The sequence below is a fragment of the Styela clava genome, chromosome 14, assembly GCF_964204865.1.
Source record: "Styela clava chromosome 14, kaStyClav1.hap1.2, whole genome shotgun sequence".
NCBI lineage: Eukaryota > Metazoa > Chordata > Ascidiacea > Stolidobranchia > Styelidae > Styela > Styela clava.
Window position 1 is genome coordinate 2,396,146 of NC_135263.1, and position 14,434 is coordinate 2,410,579.

Consider the following 14,434-nt stretch of genomic DNA (forward strand, 5'->3'; position numbering starts at 1 on the left):
TGTGTTATTGTTTGCAACACCGAGGGCATTAGAGCCAGGGTTGCCATATTGGCTTTTCACCGCCAAATTTCTCAATTTTGGCTTTTTTGAAACACGTTTGGCGTCAGAATTTTCGTTGGCTTCTTTGATGTCCATTCTACTGCCTATTACTAAAATCATATAAAATACAATGTCGGTATTTTGTGTGCAACAATACCAAGCTTAGCTACTCAACATTTACATTTTCCCTTGGCCACAAGCCACAACCAATCAAAAATAAGTCAACAATGGCATACCAATTGCAATTGTTGCTGCCGCTCAGATAGATGTTCAAGCACGCCTCGTTTTCATCGTTTTGCGTGTTATTTGTCAGTTTATTTCTTCAACTATTTTTCAATATTGAAATATCGGAAGAATTTTCTGAGGTATATATGTATATCGCAAGCTTCAAGATGTTTTTAAATTGTTATGTAGATGTCAGCTTGATAGATGTCGGATATACACTTAATTCTTCCTTCCTATAATCTTTCTTATATGTAAACCTTCATCGTCATGATAGCAACCGAAACTTCAACTTTTAGTGGGAAAAGACATTTGGTGTGGTTCACGAAATCAACTGATGACTCTAAAATTCTAAATCAACATATTGAAAATTGTGCAAATCCACTATTGTGCTCGGAGTTTTAAACCTGTCAAATCATGTGGCTTACTTATTAAAATTGTTGGCTTTGGTCTGGCTTTTTTCATCAGTGGGATCTGGCAACCCTGATTAGAGCATTTGCTATTCGGTATTTTGTTACTAGGATAGGTAGGCTACGCGATGCAGTATTTCCGGTTGTCTGTATTGTTTATATTTAGGACTTTCTAAGGTCTTTTATCTCGCTATATTTGTCATAAATTACTAATTAAACTATGGGGATTGCTTGTTTCTGATTTAATGATCAGTAGCCCTGTATAGAGCACTCCTGTTAGACATTTTGTTGACTAGGCTATCGGTACAAAAATGCGGGTGGCATGAATGCCGTTTATACTGTATTGTTGAGATGTTAAGAGTAGTTAGTTAAGGATGGTGTACCTGACTTTAGTGCCCGATATCCCGGATTCTGGGCTGTTTTATTGTATATAATATTTCATATTATATATATATATATATATATTTGGCGCTCGATCAAGCATTTCGAAATAACCACACCCACTGATATCTGGCGATATGTGAAGAGCTATTGTCATTTGGAAAGACAGATACTTTGCGGTTCGGTATTGCCAAGATGTGTAACCTGCGTCTTAACTTAAGTCTTACGCTATTACTGCTAGGTCATCGCGATACCTGTTTCATGATTATTCATGATATTCTTTTTGTTATGGTTTATTCGTTGCAGTATTTAGCGGTCTAATGTTGTACTTTAACGACCGGAATTGAAATTGTAGAGAAGAAACATAACCTTACACTATATAAGAAGATATTTGGACACCTGGCAAAGAAAATAAAGATACGTTGCAGGTAAAGGTAAAGTTTTTTTACCACAGTAAATGTTTGATAGATTTGATCTTGCCCGCTTTGTTTTTGATATTTGCATTTCTTTATTTTTGATATTCATGTTCCATCCACGTATTTTCAACGTGTTTTTTATAAAATTTACTTTCGCCTTAGTATCTGATATTTGTAGCTTATTGTTAGTTAGTTGTTTTGAGGTGGGCCGCGACAATTGACAAATTCTAAAGAAGGTGCGCACTTTGAGAGCCACTGGTAGATGTTCGCATGGTTTGGAAGGTTTTGAGACTCAAGCAATCAGAGGGTTTCACTCGAATTATTGATTACCTAATAGACCCGTCTCGCCAAGATAAGAGGGCTGGCCAAACTCATTGCTGTCAGGGTCAGGTAGGTCGTATTTTGTTCTGAACGAAAAGATAATTCATAATTACGCGCGAATCTCCTCCGTTGTTGCGTATCCGATCAGCGGTTCCCCTTTCAGTTTTCAAAGTTTAAATGAGAAGGTGAGCTTGACCGACTAGCGGCATATTATGTGGTTTCAAATTTTTGTAAGATTTGCTGCGAATTCTACTGGCTAGAAGAAAAATAGCGCTCATACGGGCTCGGCTGTCTGGTGGGTGCATCGTTGAGCGCTAGGAGTAGGCTTGTCATCGCACCTTTGACTGCCGTGCACACATTCGCAAAACTGTTTGTGTTTTTAAAGAGAGTGGCCTGTCAAACAGGATAGAAAAGCTCAGGTTCAGAATATGTAGTTTCATCCGGAGAATGCGTATTTACTGAAAATCAAATCATTCAGTTTTACGTTTCCGCTTTTGACCATTCGAGAAATAATCACCACCGTTTGTGGGAAACCCGCAGAATGATAATATCTAATCAACTCTTCTGTGAGTTTTTTGTGGACGTTGCGGAACTGTTTATTTTCATTTTCAAACCCAGACCACTTTTGTTCCCCGATATCTGCGTTTTTTCAACATGTATGCTGGCTAGCAAGATTACTCGAAATCATTGCGAAGCTACACTGAAATATAGCCTGAACATCTTAACTCATAGAACACACTTCTCAGGTATCACAAATAATGTGTTTTATTTTATTAATTAAAAAATTGTTAGTTACTCAATGTACTGTAAATCATAAAAACATGTTGAAAAAGTTTAAACTAACAACGACACGAAATTTGAATGGTCATATTTTCGTTATGTTTCACCTATTTTCAGTGCCTATGATATCATTCCAATTTTAAGAATGCGCTTCAACGTGGCGAAAATTTACCAATTTCCTAGCGCGCCGTTCAAACCAAACAATGAAATAGTGTGTGCATCTCTCGTTAGATTTCTGATGAGCCATATTATTTGAAATTTGTTGAATTATTTAGTTCTGCAAGAGTTGGTTGGCGGACTTTAAAAAAAAACAGTGGTGAATGATGACTCTCCGTCATCAACATTAAAATCATAACAGACAATTTCAATAATGAACGCCAAATCTATGGCTGTTGTATTGAACGGGAAAATAAAATATCAAACGCTAACCCAAACATTCCCTCCTTTCGAAATTTTTGAAAAAGTGGAAAAGTCGACAATAACGCGTGCGATTTCATTTTGCTAAAATTGCCGATTGTTTTTGTCATCGTGACGTGTTTTTTGCCCGTAAACACATTTACGTTGGTGTTTATTCTCCCTAAATCTTAAAAATTGTGCAACGACAACGATGATAATAACTGTCTTTTTGTATTAGGCACAGAATTGTGAATCCATTCAGGGTTATTATACATTCATCGGAGGCGAGATGATAAACACAAATAAAGGAATGAATCGGCGACGCAATTTTTTTTTTATTGAAGTGAGGCAATATAAAATACTAAAACGATGGCGTAAATAATTTGTTGTAGGAGGCCCCGACAGATTAAAAAGGCTTCTCTAGGCATTGTAAATTGATTGATCGACGTTGGGAACCATAAATCATTATACGCTGAAAAAGTCGGTTCTTTTAACGAGAGCTTAATCATGGCGACTATTTTAGAAGAAAATGAGAATTTTAAATTTTACCCCCCCCCCTCGTTTATGAAATCGAGGGTTATTTCAGGGAGAGCACAATTATAAACCCAAATTCAAAACACGCTTATTCAAAATAAACTGAAATGCACAAATTAGGTAATTTGTGGAGATTGGATCCTGTCTGAAACTTCAACGTTGCGACGCATTCATTTATCTTCTGTTAGCACCGTGTCTGCAATTTGAAACAGTAGTTTAGTGAACATTTAGTTTCTCGGACTTTACCTCAATTAAAGTGTTCCTCATAAGTCCGAGGACTCCTTGTATGCCTACCTATTTCCTCTCAGGTTGTAATAATGCGCCGAACGGCTTCCGCGACGTTGGCGACCTAAAATGGAAAACGCAACCTAATAAACAGGTACTAGAATGCAATAATGACAAAACAAAGACAAATCCAACATCTCCTACATACAAGCTGATCCCATGAAATCATTTTTCAAATTTCTGAAAGTTTAATTTAATGAAACGCAAGAATAGTTTCGTAGTTGAAATTGAAATAAAAAAATAAAAAAGGAATAACAAGCATCTTACGAAAAACCTATCTTTTATATTTTTCATGTTAACGACGCAGTATGTAAAAAGAATATCAAAGCGATAATACGAGATGCAACAAATAAAACATTTTTTAATTCAGACTCACGTTCTGGTCTATTCGCGTTAGCTCTATTATTCCTATCTTCTGGTGCACCTGTAAAAATAGTGATACCCTACATTACGTTTTTAATCTGAAAGTAATTATATCGGTAAAACTGTATGTACTGTCATATAATTGTGAGAAAGATTAATAACGCTAGACACTATGGCGGCGGTGGAAAGAAAAATGACATGAAACAACAGGCAGCCATTTAACATAACTTGTCTTAATTTGTTATGACTCTGGTTAATATTTAAATAAAGTAGAATTAGTACAACCGCGTAAAAATGAGGTTTCAGATTTTACATGAATCACATTTAAGAAGTCATTTATCAGGCAAAATAGTTCTACTCACGGTTTGCGTCCTGCTCCCTGGCTTGTTCATTTCCTTCTTCTTGGCCAATGATCACGTTGCTATGATTACCTGGAAAAATACACTGGCACTTGAATCTTATAAAAATGACATATTGTTATACAAAAACTTAAAACAACTTTTAAAACGTAAGAAAATAGTAAAATACTTGACATCCATACACAAATTTCCATGAATAAACGCCATTTGTCAGATTGTCAAATTTTGCTAACGCAACCAGTGTGTTTTGGAAATGAGGTTGTTATAAATACCTTTTCATTTGGCAATTTTGTGGTTTCGTCTTCAGCGCATATGGTCCTAACTAATGCGAAAAAATAATTATGTAGGCTACCTGTAACAATAGTTGGTCCATGGTGATGATGTAGAGAAACAGCTGTTTGGCTCTCACAACCATTCCTTCTATTAGGTTCTGGTTCGTCAATCGCTTCTTCTGCAATGAAATAGAGATTAAAAGTTTAAAAAATGTCAATCTTATTTTGTTTTCTTTTTCAAATTATTGTCATAAATGTCTATTAATTCAGCTAATATCAGTTTTTTTTGCATAGGTGTAACTCACCTACAGGCCCGTTTGCATTTATTCTGAGAGAGAAAGATTCGTATATTGGCTGCGCTGAAAAGAAAAGAAACCCTAATTACTAAACAAAAGGTACTGTGTGGGGTTTCATAAATACCTTTACAACGATAAAATTTAGGTAAGTTCACTCATTGTTATATAACTTAAAATAACATATTTGATTCATTAAATGAAATGAACTTCAACAATAAAATATTATAATGATTTATGCACACAAAAGTATCGGTGACAAACGACGCGAACCGTCGCGGTTGGCCAAAGTCTAGTTTTAGAGGTCAATTGTATGAAGTCAGCAACATCCGGTTTAAACCACGCTCTCGGGATGCTTTCCGACATTTAAACTTACCCCCTCGCCTATTTGAGTCTCTTCCCCTGAGCTCTTCTTCCGGTATTGGTTCAGCTAGAAATAAAAAGGAAGACAATTGTCATTCATCAGTTATCGGAAACGTTTTGCGGTCGCCAGTCAATAATATGACCCATAATTTATCGTTTTGAAATCTTACTTTTATCCAAAGTTCAATTGTGATGTGTAATATAAGGCCACATCTAACAGCTATAAATTCTTATATACCTTTGACCGGATGCTGGGAATCTTCCGAATAAGTGGATCTATGCGTACCTGAAACACGATTGATTAAAGTATTATTTATTGGATAATTTAGAAGATTGGAAATATGTATTTTAACGATACCGATACGAACGACATTTCATCGTGGGCCAAAAAAATTGGCTCAACTACGGTACAGCCAAATGTCGAATGACTTTTGAAATTTTGTTTTAAGTTTTTATCTTGAACACAGCAAGATTTGCAACTTTAAATATGTTTTGTTATTTATTGTAGTTTTATTTTTCGTAAAAGTAATACCATGCATACCAAATACATCAAATCCGGATGTGCTAGTATCATCAGATTCGGATTTGAGGGCTGAAAAAATCATTAAGATCAGCTTCAGTTAAAAGGTACATTGCAATAGAAGATATATCAATTCTGATTAACAGGTGTTTCAATAGTTATTAGTCAACCTTTTTCAACATGTTCTTTTCTTTATTGATTAAAAAAGATATTTGATATTTGTACAAGCGTACCATAGACGTAGCAAAACGCACTGCGAGGCATTTGGCGCTAACGTTCTTGTTTTTACAACTGAACTGGTAAAAGTTACTTATTCAGATAGAGATTATGCAAGTAAATTTTTTCATTTTTGGCATTGTCGATGTTACTGGTTTTAATCTTAACATATCTATATAATTTAAAAAAAAACAAATTACCTCCTAAAGCGGAATCGGATCGAGCAGTTATAACAGAACCTGGAAATAAGACAATGGTTAAACGGGGTTCTTATTGTTATAATTCAGTTTATTCTTGGTAAATTCTTTCTGAAAAAAAGGCATAAAAATGAAAGATAGATATTGGATTAAAGATATTGCGTTTGTCATTGGATTTATTTGCTATGATTTTGCTATATATTGAGCAAGACATGCCGATAACCGACTATAACTCCTTATTGGCTTATATGTCCCTTTGCTCGCTTTCGAGTATTATCTTTTGATTTGCCTCAAATTGAATGGGGTTTGTTTTTCAACTGAGTTATTCAATTTTAATATTTAGAATGCAACATTAAAATTTAAAACAACAAACAATAAATTAAAATGTGCACTATAAACCTATTTTTACCTTTGAACGGTTTCAAGTCCTTGATCAAAACGATGCTATCTGTGAGAAAATCTTTTATTTCTATCTTTAATTGTATATCCACTGAATGATCGTTAATGCGAAACACTTTCGAATCGTATTCGAGCACTTGAACTTTTTCTACTATCCACGCTTCTTTTGATACATGTACATGTGATGGTCGAACGGGGCGGATCGATATTGCAATTTTATCCCCGCCAAATTCGAATTTGCTTTTGCCGAGAAATTTACTTGCTCGCCAATCTTCGAGGTGGTGACGACCGGCAGCAGAGCTCAAAATAACGACTGTTATACTGATACGGTCTCGATAAACAAAGTACTCGAAAATATCAGTACTTTCTGCCTGTAAAGAAATATGTCTGAATTGAAAAAAATTGTAGGTAGAATAGAATTTTAGAACATTTCTTGTATATAATGATATTAATTCTAAGTATTATATTCGAGTTATAATTACAAATTAATTATTAGTCTTGTAAACAAAAATGAGATGTCTTTCGTGAAAAATTTTCCAATTTTTTTGAATTCTGAATACACTAGAAACACGCCTCTATGTGAGACAATCATGAACTATTAGCTGACCTAATATGCTGCTAAAGAGAACTTACCATTATAATTTACTCTGTTTGGAATTTTATGTCGAACATATATATGCTTAACCTAAATCTGGAAAGAAAATATCAACAATTACATAAAGTTACAAAGCTAAAAATCATGAACGTTGTTATAAAACTCCAAATATTTGGATCAAGGGTGGGACCTCCTGAAGTATGCGCACCAAGATGACGCACAACCTGAACTCAGGTTGTGTACCAAGTTAGGGTTCAGGTTTTGCGACATCTTGGTGTGCATACTTCGGGAGTACCCAAGGGTGTGCAACACTTTATTGCGGTAGGGCCAGATACAAATAGATGAGTGAAACCGCGTGCCGCACCTTCATTTAACATGAACTTTTTAGTAATTGCATGTACAAAACTTTGGATATTAATCCTATGCGTTGTTTGCATGCGTTGGTTGCATCGCACGTCGTAAGCTTTTACCTACAGGCGTTAGCTGTTGTACCGTGATTAGCGTAGATCAGGGTGTTCCAAACCCAGGCTTGATTATCTGTGGCCCGCGTGGCATTCGGAGAGTATCAAAAAAGTCGCATTTGGTGTTGTTTCGTCATTAAATTACTCAAACAAATATTTTAGATCACTAATGTCACTGAATTGACTAGTGGTAGCTGAGCCAACTAGCGGTGTTGAATAAAGTGCTTGGCAGTCTAAATTGTTATCTGGCTTCCTTTCTTTGTGTTCTGGAATATATGCTAGCAAGTTTGCCATCATGGAAAACTAAAATCGAATGCGGATTCAGTTAGCCTAAGTTAGTTATGCCAGATAACTAAATCCTAATGTTAGGGTCTAACGATATAATTCATGCCGGTTTTTTTTTGCAACCATCCTCATAGCATTACAAAAAAATGCTGCCTATATGTCAGAAAATTTAATATTTACCTTTCTGTATCTCACATTTAATAATCAATCAATCAATCTGCAGTTATTTGTAAACGTGAGTTTGAAAAGAAAGTTAACGAATTCGAATTTTTAACTGGATGTGGGATAGAAAATGCTTGCTTGATATGTAGGCATACTTTAAAAAGGCCATTCAGAATTTCGTGAGCATTTGCGCTACATTTGCGGAAACACTTTTTCCGTTATAAAGAATTTGAAATCTTACACTAAATGTACTCGTAGATATATGAAACCGTTTACGATTTTTTTGGTCTTTTTTGTATGATTTATGTTGTGGCCCGCGAACAATGGAAAAATACTTTTGTGGCTCCGGAGGCGACAACTTAGGACCACCCTGACATAGATAATAAATTGGGCTTAGGTATAACCTTTGCAACGAAAAGAGATTAAAATTATTTCCAAGATAAAACTAAATTAAAAAATAGTTTCTTGGGCTGCACACCATTTGGAATTCGCTTTTTCTCCTCGGGCCTCACAATTTTTTTGCAGGCCGCAGGTTGCACACCTCTGCTTTAGATTAAACTTGAATATTATTAAAGTCATAGCATAGTTCAGTAAATAACAACAACAATGCAATCTTACAAACATATTATGAAAGTAAATATGTGATTTGAAACGATGAAAAAAAATGATATGAGCATAATCATCTCAAAATAAAAGAAGCGATATTAATGAGACCTTAAAGTATCAGTCTTAGATTGATCAAATTGAGCATTTGAAATATCCTTGAACCACTGTGTCCAAGAGGCAGTACACACTCTAATTGAAATATTATATTATTGAAAATTTTTTAAAACCGCAAAACTTCGTTCTCGCTGCAGTACATTATAACAAATCCTTGTTTCCGGGATACCTAATTCACGGAAAAGATTAATCCAAATAAAATGAATGCTTTTTCTGCTCAAAGTTGTGTAAAATTTCTATTTCATTTTTATCATCTAGATCGTCTGGTAAGTCGAATTTAAGTATGAGTGGTAAACTAGATGCCAAACTAGGTGTAGGTATCAAAAATGTCTGTAATGGTGTATAATAATCCCCCTCATTTATGCTAAAAGCGGAAGTCATATTTCGTTTGGAGTCGTCCCGTGCAACTTGAGCTTTAGTCACGAAATTATATCCGGTATTCAGGAGGCCTTCTTTTAGTTCATCTGCTTCTTCCAGATTATTCCCATAATATACAACTCCTAGACGTTTTCCACTGTTGAATATTGCAGCGTTAACATTTGTGTTCTGTTACAATAAATATATATTAGTAGATTGCTTTTCGTTGGGATGGGAGAATGTGACAATTTAACTGAGAGTCTAGATACACATTATCATATATATATATATATATTCGCCATTCCAAGCAAATGTTGAATTCCATTAATTTTTTAAAAAGTGCAGTGAAAGTAATTGTTTTGTATTTGTGGACACGTTTAGTGGACATAACGATCGTTTCAATAGTTTGTTATTTACTTGTTGTTATTTTTCATCGTCGTTATAAAGTCGCTTTTCTCTTCAAATACTGGACCAATTGCTTTGAAATTTTTAGTGAGTAGAGATCATATAGAAGGCTATTACTTTTATTTATCGTTTTTTGTGTGCTATGAAGCCATTAAAATTTCCCATCATGTGGCGCAACGTGTCCATATATTTGAGCATAGCTCTCTTGTTTTTATATCAAAAAACACTTGAATTTGATTGGACTGCATTGATGTCACATAAAAAGTTCACCCAGGTTTGTGATGGTTTACACAAAATGGCCTGAAATGTAGAAATTTTGATATAATTGACATTTTTTTGTGATGAATCGTAACACAAAGTGTTTGATTGTTTGGTACAGTTATTTCATTTCGAAGAGATGCACTGGACTTAAGTCAATAATGATTAGGTGTTTGCAGTGCTGGAGGACATGTCTTTACCGCTTTAACGATTTATTGTTACAATTTAAGGAGATGATAGAGGCCTCTGTTCCGGAGTGTAAAAATGTCCTGTAGTGTCATGTCCAATAGAGTCACACACAATGTGCACATTATCGTCATGGATATACAGTGTCACATTGAGTAACTTTAGTGTCGCACAGAGGCAGTGGTGGGATTCAAATTTTTTGTCAGCCGGTTCTTTCACAAAAGTCATTGAGGGTTGCCGCTGTACCAGCGCGACAATTTACAACACAACACAATGAAATGTTAATGCAAGGTGGATTTGCTGTCCTGTAGTATCACGCTATATTTTAATATATATATTATATCCACTAAGTAAGTCTTGTGTGTAACCTCTTTGTAGTTATGTTCAAACCCCATAAAGCAACTGATTGGAAAATGACACAAAACATGTAGCTGGCAATGTAAAAATATGTTGCATCTAACAACATGCAAAAATTCCGGAATTGTCCTGTACAGACACTTGGAATAGCCCATATATATTCATATATTTATGTATTGATTTACCTGACCTAGCACAGGCAGGCAAATTTCAACTGGGATAATTTGATTTTTTTTTGCTACAGCATCCTTTCAGTATACAGTTACGAATCAGTAGTTAGTGTCACATAATCCCAACTGATACTCAAGTGAAATTATATTGGTAATTAATAGTCAATTTGTATCACGGACATAATCAGAAGCAGTTGAAAAATCAATGAATCAATGAAAAATTATCAAAAATAGTAAAATTAAAAGAATAGCCAACATGGACTATATAAAATTACAATCTCCGTGCTACCTCTTATAAACAAAATAGGGTACTCCCGAAGTATGTGAACCAAGATGGTGGACACCGGAACGTAGTATGTGTACCAGGTTAGTGGTTGGCCATAATTTCAGGTACAATTACTACGAGAGTCACTTGGCTAGTCCCCGAACTCGTAAGAGAACTGAAATAAGGAAAATTGGAATAAAATTCTGGCCTAACCGTAACTTGGTACACATACTACGTTCAAGTGTCCGCCATCTTAGTTCACATACTTCGGGAGCGTCCAAAATAGAACCAGGAACAGATAGACCAGCGGTTACAGAATCACGAAAATATTTGAAAACAATACCTACCTTTGCGGTTCGAAAGTTTCTGCTCAACGATGCGGTCGACATGGTGATATGGTGTACCGGTTTGTTGATGAACGATCTGCTGAAAACATATTTATTATAGATGAGTAGTGTGAAAATGTAGAAAAATATAAAAAACTTAGCTTTGAACGAACCAGTATATTCATCTACAATTGTGACTTATGGAACATTCCGTATGGGATCCAAGTTTATAGAAAAGAACGTGATCCGTTTACTCTCGGTATTAACAAATTTGGCTACTAAAATATACAGGAATTTCAACTATAGTGTCATTAGGCCGGCCGTATTCAGTGTGTAAACTGGGGGCTAAAGTCAAGTTCACCCAGAACCATTAACTGTATTTATATGAACTTCAAAACATAATATTTTAAGTTTCAACACTGATATTCAAAGTCACATGACTGAATTTTGTAAAATTCAAAAACTATCATAAAAACAACATCTATAGAATTTGAGTTTTGGCTGATGTACTTTTAAACAGTATTTCTAATACGAGCTTGCGCGAACCAAGGCCACGCTCCTAAAATCGAAACAACATGTTACTGAGAGAAAGGGTGGCGACGTTTGGTTATATTCTAAGGTCTATTTATCGTGTTTACTTTGCGTCAAATATTTTAATTTTTTTCTGTTAACTAGTTATTTAAAACAATTGAAGTGAACGCTACCAGAACCTACATACCAGACCTGCAAAAGCACTGAACCTGGAGGAATCAAATCTTTGTATATTGAAATAGAATTCAGGGAATCGAATAGAATTCTTCTCACTTTCTGAAATGGCAACTCGTAGTTTTGAATCCAACTATATAGAACTATATACGTAGAATCCAACTATTTATACAGAGTTGACGGTTGAAGACGTCGATTGTTAATTTTCAGATGCATAGTCAGGTAATATCTTCCGACTTTACAACCAGACATATTTTAATAATCTATGTCTTAAAATGAGACATATTTACCTTATATTTTCTGCTGGTAAGAATTGCTGATAGAATTGGCTCTCTGACACTTGATCAATTTGGTCTGTTAAAACAATTTATGGCAGAGAGTAAACTTCCCGCCAGATGGCGCATTTAATGAGATGAAATCTCTCAGATTTTTTTTACCAATTGATTCATTTAGCACTAGGACGCTCCCCCCAATAATTTCGTCAGTTTAAACACAGGTTGTTTCCACCTCACAAAATTATTTTATAACTGTTTATTAAATAACGTACACGAGATCGCCTTCGGAGCACCTAACATTATTATAAAAGATGTGAGACCGCACTGGTGATAAGTGGTTTTCAAACACAACGAGTTCGCTCGCCCTCATGTCACGTCGTTATTATTATCACAGGTGTTCTCACTTTTGCACAACTTTATTCATTTTTTTTACAATTCAGTACGTTTCTCCCATTGCCAAAATCATTCGGCCATCGAGAGAGAAATGAAAGAGACAAACAAACTGCATTTCATTACAACAATTAATTATTATTGCTAAAAACACTTCATAGGTGTTGAGGTATTATACACAGTTTTCACCGCTGGAGGTATTTGTTTACATCATGAATTTTGTGCAAGGCCCGAGCATAATTCGAAGGCATTGTTCACAGCATTTACTAGGTAGAAACGCTTATCCGACTTTTCAGGCCGCATAAGCCATAACCATCCGAAAAAGATAACCGTTTTTTGTTCGAGATATGAAATAATCGTCAACTCGGCTTTCGGGGAGTAGTAGAATTTACTAAAGTAATAAAGTTATGTTTAGGTTTCATTCCAATAACGTTTACCACGAGTTTTGCCTGATTACTGGTTTGATTGCAGATAGTAAACGTTGGCAAAATCGAATATTTTTATCGAATCGAATAATTCGAATATTTTCAACTAATTGTCGATTATCGGGTATTTTTTAAAAGATTTACAACAGGCGCCCGGAGACATTGGACATTCTAATAATGTTGGCAGGCTAATGTCCACCCGTCCTATATTTTAACAATGACCAATTCTTAGGGCACGGTGAACGTTGAAGTTTGGTTTTATTTTATTATTCATATTGGCGACATATACCGAGAACAGCAAATAATAAGAAAATTTTGGATTTTATCACGATTTTTATCTTTTGCATCGGCTCTGATTCTCCTCGTCAACGTTTGTAAATCAACCGCCCCAATTTTATTCTAACAATATTATCATTTCTCACGCCGGAATTCGGATATTTATGGAGACGATAGTTGACCTTCTCATGATTTTGTTTGATCGGCAATAATAGCAATTCTTCTGGTCAAATAATATATCCTTGGTGGTAACATTTAGAGAACATTTCGCACATTAACTTGTTATTTTGTTTAACATTTCGAATTATACGAAACGGTGTTGGTGTGCTTTATGCAAAACTAAGAACTGAAACAATACTAAATTACTACTCAAATTTGTGGAATTCAGCGATTCTGTTTAGTGACGCGCGTGTCCGTACCCAAGCAAAGCGGTCTAGGTACTGGATATATGAGTAGTGAAATGACATCTTATTATTATGTTTCTCTGATGTCCTTATTTTTTAGGTTGATATCGATGGCAGCCCTGTGTATGGATCGTGGGTTCAAACTTTATTTTTATCACATTATTCTGGGTGTATTAAATTGGGTAAGATACGTCGAAAAAAGAATATTCCGAATGAATAACCATTCGTGGCAAAGTCTGGTCATCTCGGAAAAAACTTTTCTACTTAAAAGCGTTGTGCGAACTTTTACTATAGCCTTTTTTGTTAGGTATAATGTTTTGTTTGATGCTACATACGGAACTAGGCGTAAAGTTGTATAAACTGTAAATTCAAGTAATGTTTGGTTTTTAAGATAGATACTTTAACAAACGAATGAACAGCGACATTATTGTTTTTATTAACTGCTGAGGCAAAATAAAAATAGCAACATCCAAGTTGAATATCTGTCACTTTCAAAATCGAGCTGCTTATTTATGACAGCCGAGACTATTGAAAAATATTAAGGAACTTACTAAGATTGGGCAAATTCAATTGTCTTGGCCGTTGCTGGGTTTGCATTTGAGAATAGTGTGGTGGCGAAGGATTTGGCATTCGAGTTGCATGCATA

The 14,434-nt window shown here is 35.1% G+C and overlaps 1 protein-coding gene across 1 annotated transcript; it reads right to left on the reverse strand.

Annotated features, from left to right (window-relative positions):
• Positions 1-3,658: 3,658 nt before the first annotated feature.
• LOC144431905 (uncharacterized) lies at positions 3,659-12,393 on the reverse strand. Its single transcript, XM_078119660.1, has 15 exons — positions 12,309-12,393; positions 11,335-11,413; positions 9,869-10,051; positions 7,400-9,535; positions 6,777-7,137; positions 6,371-6,409; positions 5,976-6,026; positions 5,673-5,720; positions 5,448-5,501; positions 5,084-5,137; positions 4,859-4,957; positions 4,510-4,578; positions 4,161-4,208; positions 3,794-3,848; positions 3,659-3,695 (listed from the first exon to the last, which is right to left on the reverse strand). Exons 4-15 carry the CDS (start codon positions 7,400-7,402, stop codon positions 3,674-3,676), a joined length of 903 nt encoding a protein of 300 aa, XP_077975786.1. The 5' UTR covers positions 7,403-9,535; positions 9,869-10,051; positions 11,335-11,413; positions 12,309-12,393; the 3' UTR covers positions 3,659-3,673.
• Positions 12,394-14,434: the final 2,041 nt, after the last annotated feature.

What these genes read in the sequence shown, in the direction of transcription:
- LOC144431905 (XM_078119660.1), bottom strand. An exon ending in ATCCGGATTTGATGTATTTG is followed by an intron (nt 5,721 to 5,975) that starts GTATGCATGGTA and finishes ATCGTGTTTCAG; the next exon opens with GTACGCATAGATCCACTTAT. An exon ending in AAATGCAAACGGGCCTGTAG is followed by an intron (nt 4,958 to 5,083) that starts GTGAGTTACACC and finishes ATTTCATTGCAG; the next exon opens with AAGAAGCGATTGACGAACCA.